The sequence below is a fragment of the Protopterus annectens genome, chromosome 10.part0 (genome assembly GCF_019279795.1).
Source record: "Protopterus annectens isolate FY-2018-M chromosome 10.part0, PAN1.0, whole genome shotgun sequence".
NCBI classification, from domain to species: Eukaryota; Metazoa; Chordata; order Ceratodontiformes; family Protopteridae; genus Protopterus; species Protopterus annectens.
This window is the reverse complement of record NC_056744.1, coordinates 934,317,158-934,344,790: the sequence shown is the minus strand read 5'-3', so window position 1 is coordinate 934,344,790 and position 27,633 is coordinate 934,317,158. Positions and strand designations below refer to the sequence as shown.

At 35.6% G+C, this 27,633-nt stretch overlaps 1 protein-coding gene across 2 annotated transcripts in view; it reads left to right on the top strand.

Moving 5' to 3' along the window:
* PLPPR5 (phospholipid phosphatase related 5) overlaps positions 1-27,633 on the top strand; it is a 3,295,121-nt gene that overhangs the window by 1,302,673 nt on the left and 1,964,815 nt on the right. Inside the window, exon 3 of one of the 2 annotated variants that reach the window (XM_044085711.1) lies at positions 7,576-7,764. In XM_044085711.1, coding sequence (XP_043941646.1) covers positions 7,576-7,764 — 189 coding nt within the window. Of the gene's footprint in view, positions 1-6,683; positions 7,765-27,633 lie in introns of those variants that run through there. The other variant, XM_044085712.1, reaches the window with a different exon arrangement.

The window sequence follows — 27,633 nt, the reverse complement described above, 5'->3', positions numbered from 1 at the left end:
AAGGAGGCAAAAACACCAACATCTCAAACTTCTGTCCCATTGGTCTCCTCTCACCAATCTCCAAAATCTTAGAAAAATGTATCCACCTCCAACTTATGCCTTTCCTAACCCAAAACCAACTCCTTACATTTACCCAGCATGGCTTCTGCCCAGGCCACAGCACTATAACCGATCTACTCTCCTTCTTAGCAACTGTCAACCAAGCCCGAGATTCAGGACACTTAGTTTCCACAGTTCTTCTCGACCTTTCTAAAGCTTTCGATACTGTTTCCCATAAACACCTTATCTATCATCTCTCAAACCTACATCTCTTACCAAATACTGTATCCTGGTTCTCTAGCTACCTGACGGACAGATCTCAGGCAGTCAAATGGAAGAACACCACTTCCTCCTTTCTACCTACCCCAACTGGCGTCCTCAAGGGTCCATCCTTGGACCTATGCTTTTTAACATCTTTATTAATAACTTTCACTCTGCTATTCCTGATGCCAAAATTATTCAATATGCAGATGACTCTGCATTAGTCTGATCTGCCTCAAACCTCCCTGAACTACTGACTAAAACCCAAACTGCTTTTTCAATTACTGAAAACTGGATGCAGCAAAACCACCTCTCACTAAATGCAAATAAATCTAAAATTCTACTATTTTCTCCCTCTAAGACTTTCTCTTATGACAAAAATTAATTTAAAGTCCTTAGCCAAACCAACTGTCCCATAGAAGTGGTCCCCTTCGCAAAACTTCTTGGCATTACTATTGATGAATACCTCAAGTATGATATCCATATTCAACAAAATATTAAGAAAACCCACCAAACGTTAGGTATGCTTTAGAGGAACAATCTCTTTCTCTCCAACTCTACTAGACATACTTTGGCTACTACTTACCTCCTCCCATCCCTGTTATATGGAGCCCCTCTTCTAGCTAATCTGACCTCTACCATCACCTCTAAATTAGAAAACTGCTATAATAAGATCTATAAATTTGCCACCAGATATAAAAATTCTACCCATCACTGCCATACTCTTCATTCTCTGAACTGGCTAGAACTCCCTAATTACCTAGACTACCTCCAACTTACCACAGCACACAAACTTGTATTTCACCCAAATAAATGTCCAGCTCTAACAGACATCCTTCCCCCCTACACCCCTAATAGACCTCTCAGATCTGAACATCAAAACCTAATTACTATCCACAAACCTAAACAACCTGCTGGCCAACTTATTCTCACTAGGCAAGAAATGGAATTCTCTCCCATCCACACTTAGGACAATATCTAACTCACAAAACTTAAAAACTCACATGTCCTCCAAATGGAAATGCACCTGCTTTCACCCTATGTAATTCTATTTAACAAATGCCCTGAGGAGGTTTTTCTCCTAGGTTCCTAATCTGTCTAATATCCCAATAACTATTTCCCTCAGTTGACTCAAGCTCTCTGCAATTGCTACTCAATAAACAATTTCAACTTTGTTAATATTGTAAACAGGTTCTTACCTTAAATGAATGCATGTAAAGTGTTTCCTTACTTTAAATGATTGTATGTATACTGTTTCTACACTTCAATTGTAATGAAGGTATATTTCAAATGAATCTCTACAGTACAACCATCTATATCTAATATATATCAAAATTATCTTTGTTGATCAAGCCTGATACTGAATCTACATCTTTGTAAACTGTACTTTATTCTGTAACTTCCTTACTTTTGTAACCTTACTGTTTTATGGAGCTTTTCTCCCTGGGCTTCCACTGAAAATGGGCACACTTGGGCACAGTGGACTTCCCTGGTTACCAAACTGAAATAAATAAATAAATGTAAGTTATTTTTTATAGTGATGTTTAACAGTAATTGATCCTAAGTCAGGGGGTAAGGTGTATCAAACCTTAGCTGTACTTAATGAATAGAGTGGCTGGCCAGATATGGTGGTTACTTTGGTTATTGTTGACAGAGTCTTATTACTTGTGCGAAGAGTGCTCGTGGTATTATAAGGTTGTACTGGATTCTGAAGAGTGGGGATTTTTTCAGGTTGGTGAATAAAGAGTGTGAAGAGTGAGAAGTTGGTTATAGTTAAGTACGTTTGGTAGTTCGAGCAAGTTTAAGTGTTTGAGTGTTAAGCAATGGTGTTCTCTGTAGTTGAGATCCGTAGCAAATTTGACTATTTTACTGTAGCAGCTTTCTAATTTTGTGAGATCACCCTATTTTAGATTAGTAAAAATAGGTGAGGCATACAGAAGAGTTGAGATTAGATGAGTAGTTGCAAGGGTAGCATTAGTACTGTTTGTTAGGTACTGGTTGTGTCAATAAAGACTACCGAGATTTTATTAACTTTTTTGATGGTGTGGGCTATATGAAGGTCAAATTTGAGTGAACAGTCAATAGTAACACCTAAGAGTTTGGTATGAGGTACTGGAGAGATGATGGTGAAGTTAGCAGATGATATAGAGAAAGTTGGGGGGGGTGGCTTACCTGGGAAGAAACGCATACGTTTTGTTTTGTTTGGGTTTAACACAAAACACTTTCAAAAAGAAACCAAATAACTAAACGAACGCACAAAGGTGTAATCCAAGCTGAGACTGTTTTATTTAGTGCTTTCATCAACAAATTACTTTTGACTTCTTCAGAATGACACCACTTATGAATAATCTCTTTATATAGCCTAAATTGTTAATTTGCATATGAAACACCAGCTAATTAATCAATTAAAATAACTAACAATGAAAGCACCAACACACACAACATAAAACATCTTATGAAACTAACAAACAATACATGATAGTGCATAAAAAGCATTCCACTTGTACAGCATTAAAATTGTATAGGTACATAAAAATGCTAATTGTTATTACATTAAACATGAAAATCAGACTTAAGCTTTAAATAACTTGCAAGGGATACAACTTCATTCAACCCTGGTGGACTTGCGGCATTGACCCTAATGTGCCACATTAATTCTTTGTACTCAAGAAACAATTCACTTGGTCCACCTCTCTCATTAACTTCAACATGTTCGAGTAGTGTAAATTTGAAACTGTGGTCAGGAAAATTGTTAAGATGTTTTACAAGGGCATTATTAATGTTGCCTTTATTAATATTGTATACATGTTGGTATATACGTGTCCTGAAGGTTTTTTTTTCCTTATATAATATCTGTGACATTCCTGGCACAAAGCAATATACAGCATGTCCTTGGTCCCGCAATTACATTTATGATGGTATCTAAGTGTTCCACATTGGGGGATACTAACACTATTTGCTTCTAGGATGTACTTATATTGCGAACAGTGTTCGCACTTATTCATAAGTCCTTTGTTTTGGTGTCTCCCACCCTCTTTTTTTCCATTCTAATAAATTCTTAATACATGTGTCCTTTTTATAAACCACTAAAGGCTTGTCCCCTGTCTTACTTCCCACTTGTTCATCATTTTTAAAATAAACCAATTTTTTTATCAATATATCTCTAATGTGTGGGAACTGGGGATTGTATGTCATGATCAACACACTATTATATGTGTTACTATTATTTCTATTACACCCTAGAGTAATATTGTTGCTCACTGACACATGTGCCTCCTTGTTTGTACCTAGACCCAACAGTGGGTAAAAATGGCCAGATATTCTCTTATTTATAACTTCTTCTAATATTGGCACAACAAATTCCTTAGGATACCCTCTTCTCAACAACATACCCAATAAAACATCCCTTTCTTTATAAAATGTATCTAATTCACTAACCATCCTGGCCAGCTGTACCCCTTGTCTAAGATAAGTGATCTTTTTTGGCGCCAGGGTTGTCCACTTTCAAAATGTAAAAGGGTGTTCAAGTATGTTGGTTTCCTGTATATAGTCAAAGCAAAATTCTTGGACTCCCTCTCCTTACTAATCTGGATGTCCAAGTAATTAATAATGTCCAAGTTGGTATCCATAGTGAAATATAAAAAGGGTGTATTTGAGTTAAGGAAATTAAAGAATTCTCTTAACTGATCTTGATTACTATCCCAAAAAATCAGGATGTCATCCAGGTATCTACCATAGAACTTACAAAATTTGAATCCTTCAGATGGAAAAACCATAGACAACTCCCATTGTGTCAGGACAATGTTTGCAAACACTGGGGCACACGCAGCCCCCATAGCAACCCCTGATGTCTGTCTTAACAATTGTCCATCAAAAATGATGTAATTGTTTTCTAAGACTAGTTCCATCAGGGTCCTAAAAGTTAATATTCTAGAATGGACGTGGTGAGTGTGCCCACAAAGGAAGACATAGAAAAGTTCAATACCTTCTTTGTGTGGTATAACACTGAGGAGGTCTTTTACATCAATAGTTACTAAGATAATGTTGTCACTATATAGAGCTTGTTTAATCTTCCTCAAATAGTCCCATGAATCTTTGATAATGTGTGGAAATTTATCAAGACTGTTTTTAGTTGAAAATCATGAAACTTGGCTATAGTCAGAGTTTTCGATGGCTTTGCATCTACTGTTGGTCTCAGAGATGGGTTGGTGGTATCTTTGTGGATTTTAGGGATTCCGAATATTGTTGGAATCCTAGGACTACTCTGTAACAAAAAATCTTATTCTGTTTTTAAAATCTGCTCATTCAGTAAAAGATCATATAGGGTGACATCAATAGTCATATAAGCTATGTTAAGTTCATTAAGGGATACATGTTCATATCCATCCCCAAACAAAAAACTTAATATGCTGTCCACATACCGCTGTTGATCCATAACCACCAACCCACCTCCTTTATCAGGTTTTATAACTGATTAATCTGTTGTTGGAAATACTGGACAACAGATTATATTCTTCTTCTGTCAAGTTGTACTTCCCCCTGGGAACTTTTTTTGATTTTACATAATGTTCTAATGTCATTTATGCACATCATTTCATATAGTTGTAAAGGCAGGTTTAGGGGAGGGTTAAAAACTCTAAAAAAACTAAAGAATTAATGTGGCAACTTATGGTCAATGCCACAAGTCCCCCAGGGTTGAATGAAGTTGTATCCCTTGCAAGTTATTTAAAGCTTAAGTCTGATTTTCATGTTTAATGTAATAACAGTCAGCATTTTTATGTACCTATACAATTTTAATGCTGCACAAGTGGAATGCTTTTTATCCACTATCATTTATTGTTTGCTAGTTTCGTAATAGGTTTTATTTTGTGTGTGATGGTGCTTTAATTTGTTAGTTATTTTAATTGATTAATTAGCTGGTGTTTCATATGCAAATGAACAATTTAGGCTATATAAAGAGTGTATTCATATGTGGTGTCATTCTAAAGAGGTCAAAAGTAATTTGTTGGTTGACGAAAGCGCTGAATAAAACAGTCTCAGCTTGGATTACACCTTTGTGCATTCTTTTGGTTATTTTGTTTGGGTTTAGAATGAGTTGTGAGTCAGATAACCATTTTTCCACTTCTGAGAAAGCTTCTGGAGTTATTAACTATAATTGTTGAAGAGAGAATGCTGTACAAATTAAGGCAGAGTCATCTGCATATTGGACAAGGTCTGTTGGCGAAGAGGATAAATAGAAGTGGGCCAAGGATGTATTCTTGTGGGACACCCAAATTTACAGGAAATGGAGGAGATATATTGTTTTGCCATAGTACTGCTTGTTTCCATCGTGTAAGATATGGTTCGAACCAGCTGACATGACAGTGGAGCAGCTAAGGTTAAATTCTGATACAGTAATTAGAAGTTTGAAGTGAGAGACCATGTAAAATGCCGTTGACAGGTTAAGGAAAGTAGAGGGACTGTAAGAGCACTGTTCCTATAACAGTTGATTGTATCAGTGAAGGATAAAAGGGTGGTGGAGGTGCTGTGGTAGGGGTGAAAGCCATGCTGTGACTTGGAAAGTAGATTGTTATTGATAAGATGAGACATAATTTGAGCATGGATGCATCTTTTAAGGATTTTCCAGAGAGGGTTGTAGTAACACACTGACACACAATTGTGAAATTATTTGTATTTTGACTAAATAATATAAAGTATGGAGTAATTGGTAGGAAAATAGGTTGGCTGATAACATTAGTTAAAATGTGGAAGCATGAGTACTGCAACATATACATTTGCAGTGTGAAAAATTGTGTAACAAATACGTTTTTGTAACAAACTTTAAGCGTTTCTATCTTTTTATTATGCCTAGTCGGTAATTCGTTAAGAATGAAAATTCCGAGATAGTGCTCATACTTCGTAAGTGCACCTCATCCGTGGAACATACTTCATTTGGGGTCTTAAAAGTTCATGTTCCACATTGAAAGAGTGTGATACACATTATGTGTTAGGAATGTTTAACTGATATCCGTGGTAAATAAAATGAATCATGTTAATTCATTAAATTATATTTTTATAAGTAAAACCAGCATATTTTAGCCATCCTATGAGTTTCCTAGACGAAGTTCTTAGTAACCCGTTAGTATGTGTTCCATATTTTACTCACATGTTCCACATTATGAGGGCTGGTGTTCCTCATTTTGGTAATGGAAGGTAGTGCTTGCTATAGTAGTTTCTTTTTCCGATGTAAGTACATTACTAACATTTCATGAGAAATTCAAAATAATTCTGAAATGTTTCCCTTTACTTCACCTTTTATTTTGCAGTCTTTTTGCTTTAATGGCTTTGCCAGAAACTCAGCACAATGCCTGTTCGCGCTGCAGCTGTTGTTGCTGACATTGCAACCCTTTTTATTTCTGGCATCACAGCATCTGGTGTAATTGTATATCCCGGACTTATAATACCTGCGGCCAGCCAGATTGGTCCTGCATGCAGATTATGTGAAATAGGTACAACTTGAGTATTAAATGGTAAACATATGTACTGCAAATAAAAATAAAAAAACGCTCCATGTTTGCTATTTTAATTTGCAGTGTGTTGCATTCTGCTTGTAGCAGTTGTAATTTTAGTCTTCAGCTGTCTACAGGACGGGGAATACAGAAATAATTTATGGAAGTGATGCATGTATTGTACTGTAGTTTACGGAATCCTTGGACGGATCCAGCAGATGCGATGCCCTGTTGTAATAGCCAAAGGAGCTCCCCTCCCCCACTCCCCCCACGGGGAAATACTGTTATTTCTCACTAGTGTTTCACCGCTGGCAACTGTATTAAACAAAGAAAGTCGCCTGTATACAAACATGATGGAAAGTACAATTCCTTGGTGACCATTTCAGGAAAGATATTTGCAGATTGTTGAATGAACTTTGCCTGTTTAAGACGAGATTTTTCATATGGATTGCCTCTGGATCTGGAGAGGGACGTCAGTCATTTCCATTGAAGGCAATTCTTAAAGTAGGAATACTTGGCTCTTCGTGAGATGTTAATTCTCTGGCAAGGTGTTCAGGCGACCATTTTAATTAAGTTTTAGGTTCAGTTTAACAACAGCTACAAACTGGTGACGACAATGAGTTGTGAGATGTGCAGAATGTGTTTTTTTCCAGGACTAGTTGTTGAAATGAGCTGTGAATGCAGACAAACGGAATAAGCCTTTCGTGCGTGTAATAATAAGACAGATGTGCCTTGGATGAGTTATTAAATGAATCTTCCTTCTCTCACGATCATGCTTTATTTCCAGCTCGTTATTATGGCAGGGACTGTGATGCTCGCGTATTACTTCGAATACACGGACACTTTCAGTGTGCATGTCCAGGGATTTTTCTGCTTCGACACCTACTACACCAAGCCTTACCCCGGACCTGAGGAGAGCAGCTCCATCCCGCCTTTATTACTCTACTCGCTGGTAGCAGGAGTACCAAGTGCTGTGGTAAGTCTATACCTTTATGGGGGAATACCTTGCATATGCGATATTGCCATGCCTTTTTTTTTCTTGTAGATGAACATAATTTGCTGAATGAAGTTGCAGGTACATGCTCTCCATCTAACAACATACACTGCTGTGCGTTAATGTTAGATACAGTATTCCATGCGAGTATAAATAATGTTTATTTCAAGTTAATAATGGAGTAGTAAAGATGTTGATACAAAAAATGGTGCCTCCTTGTTATACTAAGGATTAGCTGTTTCTAGCATCCGTCTGTTGCATACTTCTGACGGCAAATGATTGATAAGAACATCCAGGATTTTAATTTTCCGTATCGTATAACATAGGTACCACTGAAGGAAGAATAAATTAACATAGCAGCAGCTTGGACTCCATGTTTATAGTTTGGAAACCACCCTACGATTATTCCCAGTTTGACCATTAACAGAGTGCCTAACGAATGGTCATCAGATGCTGTTCTGCTTTGCGGGACTGCCGTCACTGTTTCAAAGATATTTCCGCTTATTATTTATTTCATGTCTCTGTTTATTTTTTTTCAACCATTTCATCAAATCCATTGGCCAGCGCTTTTAAGTTTTGTAGCTGAAAAGAATTATATATATATATATATATATATATATATATATATATATATATATATATATAAACATAATAACCAAATGACTATTTAATGTTTTAATGACAGTTGCAGCAGTGTAGCAGATAATGAAGCAACCTGTCCCTGGTGTTAGGATTACGAACTACTGCAGGGCAAATAATTCAGAAGTACCCTACAAAAATAAACAAATATATGAAATCAAAACATTTCAACACCTGAATCCATTAACACTATACAAATACACGCAAAACATAGTTATCTTTCTCTATATATGTTTAGCTATGTAGATTGTATATAGGTAGATATGTACCTATATATGTGCATAATATACACAAACACACTCACCCATCTCTCTCTCTCTCTCTCTCTATATATATATATATATATGTGTGTGTGTGTGTGTGTGTGTGTGTGTGTGTATATATATATATATATATATATATATATATATGTATATATATGTATATATATATATATATATATATATATATATATATACACACACATAATATGTACACAAACATGCATCATTCACAAGTTGATACTATGTTTCTAAGTCAGTGTTTTCCTGTAATTTTCAAAATGCAAATTTCAAGCATAATAGACATGTCAGATTAAACTTTCTTCACTTAGCCTTTATATGTGTTGGCATTGCTTCTACTGCCCACAAAAAATAAATGACCATTCATTTATAATTTAAGAAATGACCATTCATTTCTTAAATAAATTATTAAACTTAATTTTACATTACAAGTAGTTTTAATCTACATTAAGTAGCAACTCTTGGAGTTCTACAGATGAGGAATCTTTTTCCCCTAGAGTCTCTTTTCACTTCAAAACTCCTCACTTTGTTATCAAGTTAAAATTTAGGAGTCCTTCAAATTAACCTAAACTGACTGCTTGGCATTTTTTTTACCAGTTTTATCAATCAGTTAATTCTGATGTCAAACAAATATAAACTGGTGTTGTTAATGTATGTAGTAAAAGGATTTATGATCTTAATGAAATTACCACAGATCTTTCTTTAATACATTATTCCCCTCTTTGGAAAGGTACAAAAATGGTTTCGGTCATGACCAGTTGTAAGTAGTCTTTTGGTGTTTTGATGAAATTTCCCTTAAAATTAAACACCAAATTGATCAGTTTCTACTCAATTCCACTAGCTGTGGAGTTCAACAATCTTTACATGTCTCACTTTACACTGGTTTCTAATCACCTTACCGATTTTTACATTCAGGTGATTTTTACTGTCTTTTTTATATAATACTGATCATACAGATTTTGCAGTGATTATCTAGTAAATGTATTACCTATCTCATATTGAACCTGATGGCACCTCTAGAAGTAGAGTGAGACAGAAATGAAGAATTCTCTCACAATCTCCATTGGAGCACAATCTGTTGGATTAAGGCCTACATAAAGCTGAAGGTCATAATCTGCCTTTGATGGAGACATTGCCTTTTATGAATAGTTTAACATTTCATTTCATGAACACAGAATAATGCAAGAAACAGCTAAGAGGTTGGCAAGAATAAATTAAGAAAGATGACTAAACACTGAAGAAACAAGGCAAAAGCAGTGAATTTTCTAGATGTGCTAATTGCAAACAAGTTTTGGTATTGTTCTGCAAAGTAAGACACTCTACTGTTCTGTTTTCTTTTCTCTGTGTGAAACATTTTGTAAAGGCAACAAATTTGTAAATTTGGAGAGCATGATGATCCTGAGGTTAAGTTGGGTAAAAAGGGTAATTTCCCAGTTTTCCTGAGAATTATGGATATGATTTTCAATATGCACATTTTTCAGTGCTCATTGTTTAATCTGCAGCTAGTATCAGTAACTAGAATGGACAGTGTAGAATGATTTTGTCAGATATATAGCATGCAATATTTAAATTTATCTCACTGAATATACTACAAGAAAGTTTTTACCAGTTTTGCTGCCAGATGTGCGTGTCTAATCATACTGCCCTGCCATAAGGTAGGCTTCAGTTTTTGTATCATATTTTTTATGCACAGTGATGCCGATTAACTCAGCAGTTACTATGTTCTTGCTATTGTTGCCAAAACACAAACATGTAAAATGCATATTCCAAAGGGGAATGCACTATTGAAAAAAAAAATCTGAAATATATTTTGTAATGTTAAATATTGCTTGTGACAGTTGACTGAGTAAAATGGAAACGTTTCACATACTGAAATAAAGACTAATTAATTTGGGGTCAGTAGTTTGGCTTTTAACCATATTATAGTGAAATAATCTTGGAACATTCCCAAACATGCTTCTTTGGAATTCATTATAATAAGAATGTCATGTAATGAAGTATTTCATAATGTTGCTAAGATTATTTTTTGCAAATATTCTTCTATTAGTTCCCTAACATTTTTGAAATGTATCTTTGCAATCATTAACTAGAAACACAGCTATTATATTGTGCAGTGTTTGGATAGGTGTCACTTAGCACTCTGTTTTCAGATAGAATGTTGGAGATGGTATAATAACAGGAATGTTGTCAGATAGAATGTTGGACATGGTATAATAGGAACTACTCAAGAATGAAAACTGCTTGTAGAGAGGCTTTATGGTCTGTGAATACTTAAATTTGAGGCTTTCCTGTCTAAAATGCAGCACTTATGGCAACTTGTTTATCAAAATGATTACATTTCATGTGACAAAAAACAAACAAACATGAAAGCAGTTGTGATATCTTTGTATTTTAGAAGTCTTGGTAAGAATGTTTGAATAACTTTTCTATAGTTACAGAGGTTTGTGAATGAAGGTTTGTGTCATCTGCAATATCCAGAAAGCACAGAATGAAGTCTTTCATTGGTGGACTGTAATGCTTGTGCAAAGACCTGAAGTAATAACCTGAAGAAAATATATATATATTTATTTTATGATTGCTGATATTTTTCCTGACAAATTACACTTACATACTGAGTGCAGTATAAGGGAACTATCAATCAACGGGGTTGGCTGCAGTGTTAGAACTGTTCCTTTATGTGCCATCCTACAGTTTGGAGATTTACTGATTTCTCAGGTGTTATGGTAATATTTAATATCTTAATGAATTCCAGCCAAATGTACTAACAAATATCATCATGACCTGCATTCATTGTAGTATCCATATAAGCATGCAGGAGCTAATAGTCAGTGTCATGTAATCATTATAAATATGGCCCATGTATCATGCCTTTTAGATCTGTGCTCTCTACTGGCCCTGTGTATGCCTAAACTGCTGGCTATATTAGGTTAGGGTGCATTGGTGAGCAATTAATATTTTGAAATGAAACCTGGTTGTAAGGATTCAAAATAACCAGAATATTTTAAGTCAGAATTAGTAGCATGAAGTCTGAATGTCTTGACATTACTTTATCAACTCACAAAGGAAAAAGTATATACCTCCTTTAAAAAAGAGTTTCATTTTGGGTATACCTAATAGTTTGACAAAAGTGGAAAAAGTCAGTAAATAAATAGTTATTTTAGTATAGTGTGTCTTTGCAAGCTATGAGGAAATTCTCTTTTCTACTCATTCTAATTCTTAAATATTAAGGCAAATGACATGTTTAAAACACGAGGCAAGTAAATGTAGCACATTTTGGAGGTATGATTTTTTGTTGAATGCCTAAAGGCCTGGTGTGAAGAAAGCTACAACTGTACAGGGATTTGCAAAGAAAGACTCACTTGTTATTGTAGAGGAACTACCCAAGCTTTTGTTAAATGTTTACCACTGATTTCATATGTCATTTTAGGTCCTCCTAGATAATAATTGTTTTAATATTTCAGTGCAATCACTTCACATTCGTTAACCTAAGTTAGATATATTATGTTACCGTAGTTAGTCCTTGACTGTTTTTGTGCAGTGCCTGTGATTATTTATTTATTTGCTTTTGTTTACAGACAAATTCCATCTAGACACTGAAATACCAATTTTAAGTGGAAGCCTAGGGAGAAAAGCTCCAAAATAAGCCTAGAAACACATTTTTGACCATTCAAAAGAAAAATAGTTAACAGACATTATTTGCAAAGTATTTCAAAGCCAGTGGTCAGCAAACTTTATTTACAAAGCATATCAGGTTAAGGAAATGCATGTTTTCAAGATATTGTGAGTAAAATCAAAAACAATATATATTAATACATACCCTTGTATAGTATCCATAGTGGACTAGCAGACATAGTTAGTATTTTATACTTCAAAATATAGGTGTGGTACATCTTATAGTTTATTTGTTGTCAGGTGATATTTTAGAGTGGAATTGAATTGTTGCAGGTTATTTAAAAGCATGATGTGGATTGGAAGTTTCTTCCATGCCTTAGAGGTGGTGACAGAGAATAAGCAAGTCATTGTAATAATTATTTGATTTATTAACAAGAATTAATGTTCTGAGGATGTTGGGTACATTAAACAACAGTACTCTGTGTAATGCCACAAGCATAGGCAGAATGCTTTCTGAGAGATAAATAAATAGCAGCATCCCCAAGTAGATGTAACATCATTTTTTTCTGCTTTGTCCCCCCCCCCCCCCGTAAAAACACTTTTTAGATGGAATAGCAATTATCCTGTTTTGCTGTAATGATTTGCAGGATGCAGTTACTATTTTGTAGTCTCTGAACATTCAGTGAGGAGTCTTGAAGTTCCAGTAGCGTGCTGTGCAACTGCATTATGTATTACCCTGGTGGTTGGATTTTCTAAACTAACTTTGCAACAGCATGGTTGCTGTCTCACAGCCTAAAGGAGTTTGATACCACAAGCATGGTCCTTTAGCTTTATAATATTTTACTCACCATGTTGATATATCATTGTGCATGGAAGTGTTTTTCTCCTGCCTGTTTATGATCACATGGCAATACACATTGAGGTGATGGACTGTCTGCATTTAATGAATTTTCCAGATGCTTAATTTAATGACTAAAATATATCTATTAATATCATTTATGGGCTATATATATATATATATATATATATATATATATATATATATATTAATTTGCTTTAGAAATAAAACTGAAATGTGATCCCTAATTAGAGTTAGTTAAGGATATGTGTGTGTATGTGTGTGTCAGGGAGAGAGAGAAAAATAGGTAGTTTGCTCCAAATGCTATTGTGATGGCCCACCACTGGAACAGTGATCAAGGAGCCTCATTCCTCACCACTGACAACAGTGGGGGGAGTGCACTGAGAAAATGACAAGGTATACACACAGTATATCCAGATGCAGCTTTTGCAGCTTTCACACACACACACACACACACACACACACACACACACACACACACACACACACACACACACACACACACACACACACACACACACACACACACACACACACACACACACACACACACACACACACCTGGGAAAGATAGCTAAGCCCCTTTTTCCCTGACTATAGGGTAGTTATCACTGCCACCAATCAACTCCTTATCAGCTACTGTAAGGCCCTTAACAAAGGGTGTCCAATCTTACTGTGTAATATTAATATTATTACAAATGGTAGTTTGACCAAGAGCAAGGCTATTAGGAGTGGCCCACAGTGTCACCAAATATGTAAGTACTCTCAAAACGTAAATATCTCTACACAGATCAGCCACAATGAAAGGTTTAAATATATTTAGTAATAAATAATAAAAGAACAAAACAATGCTAAGTACATATTCACAGTGATATCAGAGTTCAAAACTACAGGAAATATTTAAAACAATATTGCAGGACAGTTGCAAATAAATAAAGAAAAATATCTAAAATAAGCTTTGCTACATTCCTAACTATATCCAAGAGAATTGTACTGTTCCCCAGAAACTAGAGCAAGACAGATGTGTGGTGAATGGATCTTCTAGTTGTCAGGTCCAAGACATTATACAGAATGCTGTCTCTCTCTCTCTCTCTGTCTCTGTCTGTCTCTCTCTCTCTCTCTCTATCTGAGTCTTCTTAAATTAATATCTCAAATATTACTGCTGGGATAGCTTGCAGAATTACATAATTTCTTGTCATCTGACTCCTAGTTCCCAGGCCCAAAACAACCCTTGATGGCAGCTGGTAACATTTAGCATCTACCTATAGAAATACATAGACAAGGACTTTTCCTTAGATCTTTGGCAGATACTGGAAGTCATAAAACAATAAAACACTTCCAAGATAATATAGAAGGCTTCTCAGCACAGACATTGTGTCTGTAGCTGCTATAAAGTAATTTAGTTTCAGCTATTTTTCTGAAGTTTTGCTAGACTGAAGTTAACCTTCCGTGTCCCAGTTTCCACTGTTAAAATATATACATTTAAACAGTTGAAATAGTGCATGTACATTTATGTTCTCTTCTAGCAGGCACACTGTGGATACATCTTTAAGCTCAGTACTTTATAAAATATCTTTTCACCACATGTCTGTGCAAACCTAGTTTGAGATATACATGACATACAGTTCTAATATATTTGTAACACATGCATCTAATATGAAACATGTTGATAATCAGAAATGACATATCATTATTTACAAAATTCCCGATAGCTGTGCTGGCAGTATCTCCCTTTGTCACACTTCTATATAAATCATGCTAATATTTGCAAATGACATATAATTATTTACAAAATTCCAGCTAGCTGGGCTAGCAGTATCTCCTTCCATCACAGCTATGATAATAAATTCTCCAAACTTCAAGTTCTTAAATTATGATAGTTCCTACCAATGGTGGGAAATGCTGTTTACCAAACTTTTTTAAGTCGAATGTTATGTGAAACCCTGAAATTTATTATTCAGCTTACTAGGTGCTGTAGCTGACCTCTTACATTAAGCTGTTTTGTGAACTCTGGCTATTGAATAAAGGAAATGGATACCCTTATTCAAATGAGAGCAAGTAGGAAGAATGACAGTGTAAATATAATAAAGCTGGCAGTACTAAAAGTTAACTTGCAGTAAAGCAGAACTGTGGTAGAAATGGACAAATTCAGGCTGCATTGTCAATAAAATGAGAAAGTATGAACCAAATCTACCCATCCATCCACAACCTGTTTTTCCCATTTTTGCACATGAAGTCGGGTTGTGACTTCAGCCGTGACAATCATTTAGGCCAGGCTTTACACCACTGGGTGTCTAACCCTGCTGGATAAAGTATGAAGCAAAAGACAATCAGAAATGAAAACGGTAATCCTTTGTTGCATTCAAAGTGATATATTGTACAAAGTGTGGGTGGTGGGCATTACATTTTTTCTGCCTTGATCTGATTTTCCACATTCTTACCTATATGTGGTAGAAATTGATTTGCTTAGTAAAGCTAGACATTGAACACTGCACTGTATTCTGCATGAATTCTTTTTTCTGCTGTTAAATACTATTACTGAAAACATTATTGCATTCTGAGTGAGCAATATCATTATATGTTTGAAAGATGAAAGAAACTCTGTTGCATTGTAGTTTATTTGTTGCAATCTACATAACTGTTTCAGCTTGCTTCTACATATGTTATGAACTGACCTGACTTGTTCGAAGTACTGCTACACAGCCTACATATTTGCAGATTGCCATTGGATGAAGGTGTTTTCATATGTTAAATAATAATGAAATAGTAAATTGTTCTATCCACTTAGTAAAAACAGACTGATTTTGAAATTATACAATTCATTTTCTTTATTTTCAGGATGGTACAGTGGACATCAGTAACAAAATAATGATTGTACAACATTCCAGAGAAATACTCAAGAGTTGAAACAGAGTGAATGATGCTGGTACATAAAAATATAAACAGCCAAACAAGAAAATATCAAAAACACAAAACCACTAATAGTACCTGTAGATCAAATTTGTCTGAAAAGTGGTACTTTTAGAGTTAAGTATTTTTCTTAAGCTAATACACAGGGTGTGGGTTAAGGCTAGGGTTATCAAATATGATTAAGCTAGGTTAGGGGATTCCTGTTCCAGCCTAACTTTGCACAAATTGAGAGGAGTTCAACAGTGCTTCTTAAACAGGGGAAACCTAAAAATAAATAAATAAATAAAAACCTAAAAAAAGAAGAGAACAACTGGTTGTTGAAGTCAGTGCTTGAGTGCAAAGTCTGTATTTGTCAGAAATATTTAGGTTACAAGAAAACACCTTAGACGAAGGACATTCATGTCTCAGATGGAGTTTTGTTGAACACAGTTACATTTGGTAGAAGCATTGAGATGATTCTAAGGTGGGCTGGATTCATACATTTACAGGTATTGAGTTGCAAATTGGAAGACCTAATTTTGAGAAGGTGCATTCAGTGCTCAGGATTGTAGCATTAAGGTAAACAGGTCAAGATTTGTTTTTTAGCTAATCTTGAGATTCTCTGAAAGGTTCCCTGTGGCACACCTGGTTTGATGTTTGGTAGTGGGAGGGACGTTGTTATTGGAGCATATTGACTGTCTTACATGAAAGACAGTTTTTAAACCAAGAAAAGTTGGAATGAATAATTCCAACCTTTTACTTTTTTGTAAATTAGTCAGTGGTGGTCTGCCAGATCAAAAACAGGATATAAGTTGTGGAAAACAGCTTTTCCAAATTCTTTTCACTGTGTATTGATAAATGAATTCAGTAGCTATGTAGAGAGCAGTGGAAATTTTGTAAGCCAGCTTAAATCCATACTGTTCCTGTGTAAAAGTCTGTTTAAATTTTATGTTGGCAACTGTCAGTACATTAATTATTTACCCCCCAAAACACCACACAGGGCAATACTGTGTAAATATATTTGTTTTAGCACTTTCATCTATCTCAAATAAATAGACTTCAGTTTACTCTGAAGATGACTATTTAATTGAGATAGACAAATGTGCTTCCCTACCTCCCTCAGCACTATGTCCTGAACTCAAAATATAAGAGACAATATGAATGCCTTAGAAAGAAGAAAGAATGAATTTGTGATAAGGAATCAAAACACATTTTCACAGATGCCTGGCAGGTTGAGTTTAATTCAGCACAGCAGGTGATAAAGCAAGCTTGAAACTGTATCAGATATTAAAATTCCAATATTAAAAATCGATACTAAAACTAAACTAACTAAAATACAACTAAACTATAATAGTAGCATATCTTAAAAATGCCCTCATTAAACCACTAAAATAATACCAAACACATTCACTAACACTGTTAACAAATGATTAGAACGTGGTCTCAGTACCATACTGGAAAACTACGCACAAGACAACTAATTAATAAAATCTTTTATAATCTAGATAAATCATTGTTTGAAACCATATGCAGCTACCATATTCTGCTGAAATAAATATGAAACAGCAGTATAAAGTAAAATGAAACACAGAAAGTTGCTAAGTGGAACCCCCTCATAAGTTCCATTGAATGTTGTGTACTGTGAAATTAGGAAACTGGTTGGTAAAACAAGGTTTTTGTCTATCTTTATAAAACTTGTTTCTTAATCTTAAAATAAAAGTGCCTACATAGTACATAGTGCATCACCATATAATTTCTATGTGTATGTAAGTATGTACACATATGTGTCTGTGTGTGTATGTGTATATATTATGTGTATATCTATATCTATATAGTAGTGGATATAAAAAGTGTACACACCCCTGTTAAAATGCCAGGTTTTTGTGATATAAAAAATGAGACTACAGTAAATCATTTCAAAATGTTCCCACCTTTAATGTGACATATAACCTGTACAATTCAATTAAAAAAACAAACAAATCTGTTAAGGGAAAAAATAAAAAAAAAAACATACAATAAGCTGGTTGCACAAGTGTGCACACCCTTAAACTAATACTTTGTTGAAGCACCTTTTGCTTTAATTACAGCATTCAGTCTTCTTGGTTACACACCTGCCATCAATTAAAGAGACTCTGATTAACCCCAAATAAAGTATGGCTGTTTAGTAGGATTTTCCTGACATTTACTCACTTGCCTGCTACAGGAAAAGCCATGGTTCGCAGAGAGATTACAAAGCATCAAAGGGATCTCATTGTTGAAAAGACAAGACAAAAACTGGTCAAGGAGGCTACCAACAGACCGCAACAATACTGAAGGAGCTGCAGGAATTTCTGGCAAGTACTGGTTGTGTACTACATTTGACAACAATCTCCCGTACTCTCCATATGTCTGACCTATGAGGTAAGGTTGGAAGACATAAACCTTTTTTTACACAGAAAAAACATCCAGGCCTGGCTAAAATTTGCAAAACAATACATCAAGTCTCCCAAAAGCATGTGGGAAAATGGTTATGGTCTGATGAGACCAAAGTTGAATTTTATGGCCACAATTCCAAAAGGTGTTTGGCGCAAAAACAGCACTTCGCATCACCAAAAGAACACCATCCCCACGGTGAAGCATGGTGGTGGCAATATCATGCTTTGGGGATGCTTTTCTTCAGCTGGAACTGGGGCTTTAGTCAAGGTGGGGGGAATTATGAACAGTTCCAAATACCAGTCACTTATGGCCCAAAACATTCAGGCACCTGCTAGAAAGCTGGAGATGAAGAGGAATTTCATCTTTCAACATGACAATGACCCCAAGCATACATCCAAATCAACAAAATAATGTCTTCACCAGAAGAAAGTTAAAGCTTTGGAATGGCCCAGACCTAAATCCAATTGAAAATCTGTGGAATGACCCGAAGAGGGCTGTGCATAAGAGATGCCCTCACAATCTGACAGATTTGGAGTACTTTTGCAAGAAAGAGTGTGCTTATATTGCCAAGTCAAGATGTGCCATGCTGATTGACTTCTACCCACGAAGACTGAATGCTGTAATTAAATCAAAAAGTGCTTCAACAAAGTGTTAGTTTAAAGGTGTGCACACTTATGCAACCAGCTTACTGTACATTTTTTATTTTTTATATTTTTTCCCCTAACAGATTTGTTTGTTTTTTAATTGAATTATACAGGTTATAGGTCACATTAAAGGTGGGAAAAGTTTTGAAATGATTTATTGCGGTCTCTTTTTTTTATATCACAAAAAACTTGCATTTTAACAGGGCTGTGCACGCTTTTTATATCCACTGTATGTGAATATATATATATAAATAGATATAGATATTTTTAGATATATATTTTACATATATATATATATATATATATATATATACATATACATAGATCTATCTATATCTATATGTATATCTATAGATGGAAATATGTAGGTTCTTATCATTTGTTTGAATTCTTATTAAAATGAATCCCAAATGGTCAGTCTCAACTGACTAAAAGCCCATTTGATTGAAAACTCAGTTGAAAGACTCAAGAAAAGTGTAGGAGTGTACAGAAAGTACGTTGTGATGTCATTTCTTATCATAAGAGTTATTAGGGAAGTGAGTCATGAAGGGCATGTGTGGATTGGCAGTGGCCACCATTATTTCCCACATCAATAGATATGTAGGTTTGTGTACAAGCACTGATTTAACTCTGTGTATGTGGCATTTTTTTCTTTCCTCCATGGTTGCATGATCATGGATTTAATCTGTATAACTAAAAATGGGTCAGGGGGTGGAGACCCCCACTTGGGTAATACAGGGAGGCTTGCCCACTCAAAACATTTTTTATATTTTATGTGTTGTGTATAATGTTTTCTGCCAACTGTGATTCAGTTAAATGAGTTTTCATTTGTGGTCAGTGTAATAGGATTAAGTCAAATGACTTTTCAATCAAATGACACAAATCTGTGAATACCGCTACATATATTTATATGGGTACATATATTTATATGGGTTCACTGCCATTAATTAATTTTTGTTTAAATTGACCTCTGTATTTTTCATACACTTTGGCTGACAATACAGATGGTCGACAGATGTGTGAGACTGCACAGTCCCCAGGGTTGGGGGATATGCCATTTCCCTGTGGATTGTTCAATCTCAAAGTTGGAATAAATAATTAGCATGGGATGTGAAGGTGCAAAAGGGGCTTGACTCCAGGCAAAAACACTGATTTAAAATTTTCATTCTCCAAGGAATAGGCTTGGAACATGTGCAGCTTGACAACATTTGCTTGTTAATGTTAATGCATGTTGTCGGTTCGATCATCACTGCTATACATTTTTATATACATAGAGAGAGAGAAATAAGTAACTACACAGAGAGATACCCACATATTAAAAATGCATTTGTTAAATCATTACTCGTAAGCATAAATGTTTCTTGTATCTTTTGCTAAAAACAAGTGAATGATTCTGGTATACTGACATTCTTTGGGTAATACTGCATTTTAGCTGTGCTTGCTATCCTTATTTAATATGCCACCAAATTAATTGTCAGATATCCTCCATAACCTTAAATTCTGTACATTTTTCTATTTAATGTACATCCTGTCTCATGATACAAATGGTATTACACCATTCTAAGTATGTACATTACAGTCATTACTTCCACAAACCATACTGGAAGTAGTTTTACAAGAAATTGCAAGCTTATCTGTTTTTTGTTTATGTCCAGTTTCTAATGAAATGCATAAGTTACTTGGCTATAATGGAATTTTAGAGATGAGTTGAAGGTAATGCAGACCAGATGCATATGTGATGGATGGTGATGGAGCTTAAAAGACATTGGAAGTTTGGAGAGAAATATATTGAAAAGATGCACAAGATGGACAGGAATTTTGTCTGTTTCATATAGAATGTGGAACCCAACAATGGAGGTGGGAGGAATAATGAGAATTGTATATACTGACTGGGGGAGAAAAGAAACACACTTCATAGAACATGGTAAGTTGAAGTGGGTATAATATGGAAAGTGCTCAGACATTGGCGTACTGGGTGTGCATAGGCTGTGGGGAATATTTGCAGATAAAATTAAAGAATTTGAGTCGAGGATGGAGAAAAAGGGGTATGGGGAGGAAGGAGGTGGATAAATGTGATGCTTATTGATTGAAGGAGGGTGAGACTGGAGAAGATGAGTAAGCAAGGAAGTGGCTAAGGAAGTAACTAGGCAGAAGTGAATGTTAAAGGGTGGGTGAGAGAAATACGATAGGTACTTATTAAATATAATATTTTTTTTGAATGATGGGATCTTACAGAAGTGTTTCGTGTACTGTGGTAGCACATTTGGTGGTATGGGGAGGAAAAGATGACTGGTGGAAAAGACCAAAAGGTGAAATGTGTCAGGCAGCTAACCATGTTCAAAAAACGTTGTTAAATGTAGATATTTGCTGTCTGTATATACAATGCTGTGGAAAGATATTATAGAAGAACAATAAAAGAGAATAAAGGGAAAATAAACATATAAGCATGTAATGGATGGAATCATCCAGTGTGTCAGGTCTCATAATTTGCTCTGTCTGCCACTGTTTAAGTGCTAGTCCCCCCACTACCCTTTATTGCATCTGTGCTAGGTATCCTAGAACCTGTTGTATACTAATAACTACCTTTTTTTGCAGCTGTGCTACATATTCTATAACCTGCTGTACACTAATAACTACCATTTATTGAACCTGTGCTAGGTATCCTAGAACCTGCTGTACACTAGTAACTACCCTTTTTGCACCTGTGCTACATATCCTAGAACCTGCTGTACACTAATAACTACCATTTATTGCACCTGTGCTAGGTATCCTAAAACCTGCTGTACACTAGTAACTACCCTTTATTACACCTGTGCCAGGCATCCTAGAAACCTGCTCTATGCAAACTTTGAATCAACTTTTAACTGCTTATTTCCATTTGCTGTAAATGGTAGGTTCTCCTGCCTCTTTCTTGTCCATTTAGATCTACATTATCCTGTGTCAGCTAACAGTACCTGATGTTTACTTCACATTCCTTCTCTCATATCCTTCTCCATCTCACGGGTGTTACCAAGAATGTACTACTTAAGCCACAGGGTACAAATTAATTTTTGAAGGGGTAGCACTGTTATAATCTTGAAGTCACAAGTTCATAAACACACATAAAATTAAAGAGCTACAAATCAGAAAAAATATGGTATATGGTTATTATACTCCTGTCTATCCATTTAGACCTTCCCTGTACGGACATTTTTAGTCTATATACTGCATCTTTCATTATGTATTTAGTTTATACAGCATACGACAAAGGACAGTTGCTTTGTAGGAGATAACAAAATGGGAGTTTTGCATAAACATGTAGGCTTCTGGCACACCACTTCTCTAGTTTTTCCTCCTCCTTACGTTTTAGTGAATGTTTTGCATTCTGTCTTCCAGCTGCCATGCATGCTAATTACAGTGTATGTGTAGAACCAAGCATATTATCTCAAAAGTGGGGTTTTCAGCACCCTGCATAATACAGGAAACAAGTTAGTTTCTCTAGTTGCTCACAGAAATATATCTGCAATGGTTTTGTTATGGAAACACAAAATGCTTCTTCTGCATGATTAGATATGACTACATATGCAGTTTAGTATACAGAATATTTCAATACATATGTGTACATATATATATGTTAAACATAACCAGTGCACAAGCAGTTTGGTTATATGCAATGTTTAATGCAAACATGCACACAATCATTGTATAGATTGTAATGCTTTTTGCTAGGCTCAAACAAGAGTGAATTATTGTCCGTAATGTTATAATTTCAGTAAAATACATTAGTTGCTGCGACCAGAAGGATATGCTGGTAAAACGGTACCATATAATACATGTATTATAAGATGCACTGTAAGTATTTTAAGGAATGTTGTCACAATTATTAATTTTTTAAAATAAATGAATGCCACATATGAACTTGTAGACAAGAAAACAATGAGAAGTAAAGCAAGAAGCACAAAGAGGGCTTTTCAAAGGTACAAATCTAAGAGAATTGATTAGGTAGGAAAACTGATGACCAGGTGGACATTTCCAGTGTTATATTGTAGACCAGAGGGAAAACACCCAGGTTCTACAATTGAAAAATACAACATAGAATCAATAGATTGACAAACTGTATTCAGTAACAATACACACACACACACACACACACACACACACACACACACACACACACACACACACACACACACACACAATAAGGCTAGAGCAAGGCAAAGGGGGTGGCTGCACCAGGTGCAGTGTGTTGTTTATGGGGTACTATTAGCAGGTGCCAGTGGGGCAGGAATGCAGTACTGGCATTCATTTATGAATGCTAATACTGTATTTATTGTCATGGCTGAAGCTTTTTCTGTGTAGTATTATAACTGAAGTAAGCTGCTTGCAAAAACTATAGCAGATGATTCTACAATTTCAGTACTGAAGAGCTTTTATGTGGTCCTCAACTTCATGACGTTTTCTTTTTTTTTTTGCTCTCAACTTAATAAAGATACTGTCCTCATTTTACACAGATGTTTGCAGTTAACACATATAACTTAAATATATAGCCAGTGATGTCTGATATTGAACGTAATAAAGTGACAATAGTCCAGCATCGTTTTTATGAGTGTCAAAAGGATGACAACACATTAATCGAATACCAATTCTCCAAACTAAATCAGCAACTTTAGATAACAGTAGACTTTTCTTTTTTTCTTCAGTGTTATATGACCTCAGGGTAGGTATATAGAAATTTAGGGGTATAGGGGGTATATACCCCACATTGAGGCGTGCAGGGATGCTTGCCCTCCCGCAAAAATGCCTTATTCTGAAGTTCACAGAAAGTGGTTTCAGCAGGTTAGTAGACTGACAGTCATTTAAACTGTTGTTGCTGTTCTGACATTAATCCTTTAATATTAATTAAATCCTGCAATTTGCAAGAAGAGCCAGTATTAACTAGTCTCATATAAAATACCTGGTATAGGATAGATAATACATTTCTGAATGTTGTACAACTTTTACTGAATGATATTTGCAGCAACCACAAAGCTTTGTTTCTTGAAAGATAAGTTATCAATTATGTCTTGCAGTTGGAACTCCTTACATTGAAGATTAACATATGTAATGATATAATATGTAAGCAAGTAACTAAATAACAGCTCTAAAAGGAAATTGTGTTTGCTTACCCACGATGCTTTGCTAGTATATTTAAGTCCTGCTCAGTATCTACTATGAAATCATGAAATCATTATCTGGGTGTGGTCATTAAGTAAACCAGCCAACAGTGAAATTAAAACAGCAAAAACATAAAGTTTCATTCTTTTTCAAAGCTACTTGTGACTTTAACAACAAGATGATAACAGAAAATTTAAGTGTAAAAAAGATTTATGGAAGTGCAGACAGACACTTTTAGAGAAATACAACATATTTCCTTCCATGGTTATTTCATAAAAAGTTGTGCAGCTCTGTTATAGACATTTTGTGAGGTAATGTTGATGTAAAATTTAAGTAAAATTATGACGTACAAAAGTTTAGGCAGTAGAAGCACATTCATGAGTTTTAGCTGTGAAACAACTGTCAAATGGAATTTAATTCCACTGAGCTGAGATGTTCATTTCATTTTGACTAAGGAAATGATATGATCTTTTGGATTTTAATTTATAGTTACAGAGAACACTTAGGGTTTTCATTATAGTGACACTTATCTGGAGTTCCATTGTTGGTTGTGATCTGGAATATATCACACTGACTGCCTTATTTTTCATACTAGGAACAGCACACATTTTGTTTTGAATTTATTTAACCTGAGTCCAGAGGAACATTACCGATATTCAGACAATTCAAACCTGACTTTGTTTGGATTTTGCGTAGCTGAACAAGTCAACAATGCAGATACAGATGTAGTTGTCTACTTAGTCATCATCAGCTCCCTTTTTGCCATGTTCTACATGGGATTGGGGTATTGTGACAACTGTAGCCATCTCTCTGTTGTTTCAGTGCCATGGTCCTACCTTCTTTGACAGTCATGCTTGACTGTCGCAAGTCTTCTGTCACACATTCCATCCATTTCTTTGTTGGGTGCCCTCATTTCCTCTTGCCTTCTTCCTGTCATCTTTACCAGATTGTATTCTGTTTTCCTGCTTTTGTTCTGATGTCCTCATGTCTTCATCTGCCCCATGGTGTGCATCATACCATCTATCTCAGTTACTTTATTTCCATCACCTCTAGCTTTCTGAACTGCACTGACATTTCTGCCCAGGTTTATGTATTGGTTTTGTACACCTTACTTTTCAGTGTCTTTGTCATTCTTCTGTCAAAGAAAACCAAACAAACTGTCCAATGACCACCACTCAGAAAGTAACCAAAAAAGAAAAACATTGAGCTCTTCTGTCTCCGGTACAAATGAGACATCTTCAGAATAATCCAAATGTTTGTAGTCATATTATTTAAACAAAATGCAACAAGTCACATGATCCCCTTATCAAGCAATAAAGACAGTGAACTTATACCTGTTACATAAGCTTCAGACATTTAAATGCATATAAATATTCTTGGTTTTATTCATTTTTGGAGTTGTTCTACCAAAGTTTTTTTATTCTTTTGTCAAATACTGCCCATGACACTCTGTACCAGTTGGCTGCAGCCACTCTGATTTTAACTTTGACCTTCTCATTCAGACTTCCTTCCTCTCAGCCGTCTGCCCAGGGACTTGAAACTGTTAACCTGTCTCACCATTTCCCTTCTATCTCATTTCTCATCTTCTTCTGATTTCCCTGTTTGCTGCCAGTATAACTGTCTTATCTGTACTCAGTTTCATCCTGTGTGCCTTCAGGTTTGCATTCCATTGCCCTAACCTTTGCTGAAGTTCTTGTTCAGAGTCTGCCTGTAATACCACATAGTCTGTATACAGGTCTGTCTCCTCCAACCTATTTGGCAATGTTGTCCATTACCAGGATGAAAACAATGGACTCAGAACCCTGATGCACACCAACTCCTACTAGGAACACTTCTTATGAGTCTGAGCACTATTTGTACTTGTGTGTTTGGTCATTATAAACAGCTTGTGGTATTTTTACCTATGTTTCTCAAACTTTGAACCATCTCAGGACTGCCCAAATCAGCTTTCATGGGACCTTGTCATATGCTTTCTCCAAGTCTAGAAATGCCCATTTGGACTCTTTACTTACCTTTAGCGTCTTCTGAACTATCTGCCTCACTGCAAACATCAAGTCAGCTGTGCTACATTGTGATCTGAATCCAAACTGCTCATCTCCCATCCTGCTTTCTACTATGTGTATTAATTTATTAATCACCCTCTTCAGAACTTCTATGTAGTGAGACAGGAGTTTGTGTAAATGGTTTCACTCAGTTTTTTGATATATTGGTCAACAGTAACTGAATCAGAATATTATTATCGACCTACTGTTTAACTGACAGGGAGCAGTGCATTTGTGGAAGACTGTGGAACAGTGAAGAGAGGATATAGACATTTCCTACATTCTCCATTGCTGTTTGATCTCACAATTACTTTATATATAGAGTCTAGGATTTAAGGAAGGTTGAAGGTGCAGGGGTCAGTGACTGAATGGTCAGCAGAATGGATCACATGGACAGATCACTTGATCACACAGCATTGCGTATAAACAGAGCTTTATGATGTTTTTATTAATACAGAATGGCATTAAGTATAATCACTTAATGACTTAGTAATTGTTAGGAGTTCACAGGACAGAAGTAACAGGTGAAATTGTCCTACACCAAAATTACAACACCACAATCGTCTTTATAATATCTATCACTTTGAAAGAGCATACAGTTAGGATGTGGTAGTTCTTTAACCAATATCATTTTTATAATGTTTCAGATACACTGAGCACCTGGGAGATATAACATGGGTAAGGCATGAAGTGCTCCAAAATATGGTGTATATGTATTGTATTGTATCAATATAGTGACATTTAATGTCTTGGTGAGTCTCTGAGGTTGAATTATTGGCTCCCTATTGAAATATCAGCACTGGAAATGCAGAGTGCCAACATGCCGAAAAAAGGCTGAAAACACAGGAGAAGAGTAAATCTGAAAGATTTCTGTTCTTCTTAAAACTTTTTTTTGGTGGGGGGCAAGACCCCTCCCCTGCACCCCCTCCCCCCATGAACTTATAGACACCAACTCCAAGATTGCCATACCTTGGAGAAAAGGGTGTATTCCGAGAAACGGCATCTTAAACTTAATATATGTTAAGTTCTTTCTTCTGGCCATTCAGTTTTCTTATGTCAAGACTCACTTTAGCTGGTCCCAATAGTCCATATGGTTACCTGAATGGTTTAATAAGGAGATATGCAAAGCAGGGTTTTGCATTGGAAAACCATCTCGGGTACACAGTAAGCTAAGGAGGAGACATCCATGATGCACCAATTTTTTATTGCATTTCATTTATGATATAATGTTTGACTTCTGTATATTGTTTGAGGGCTGAGTTTTCCAGCCTTGCAGTTATGTCAGAGATCTTGTTAATTATTACAGTGCTGAAAGGAGAAGAATGTCAAGGCAGTCA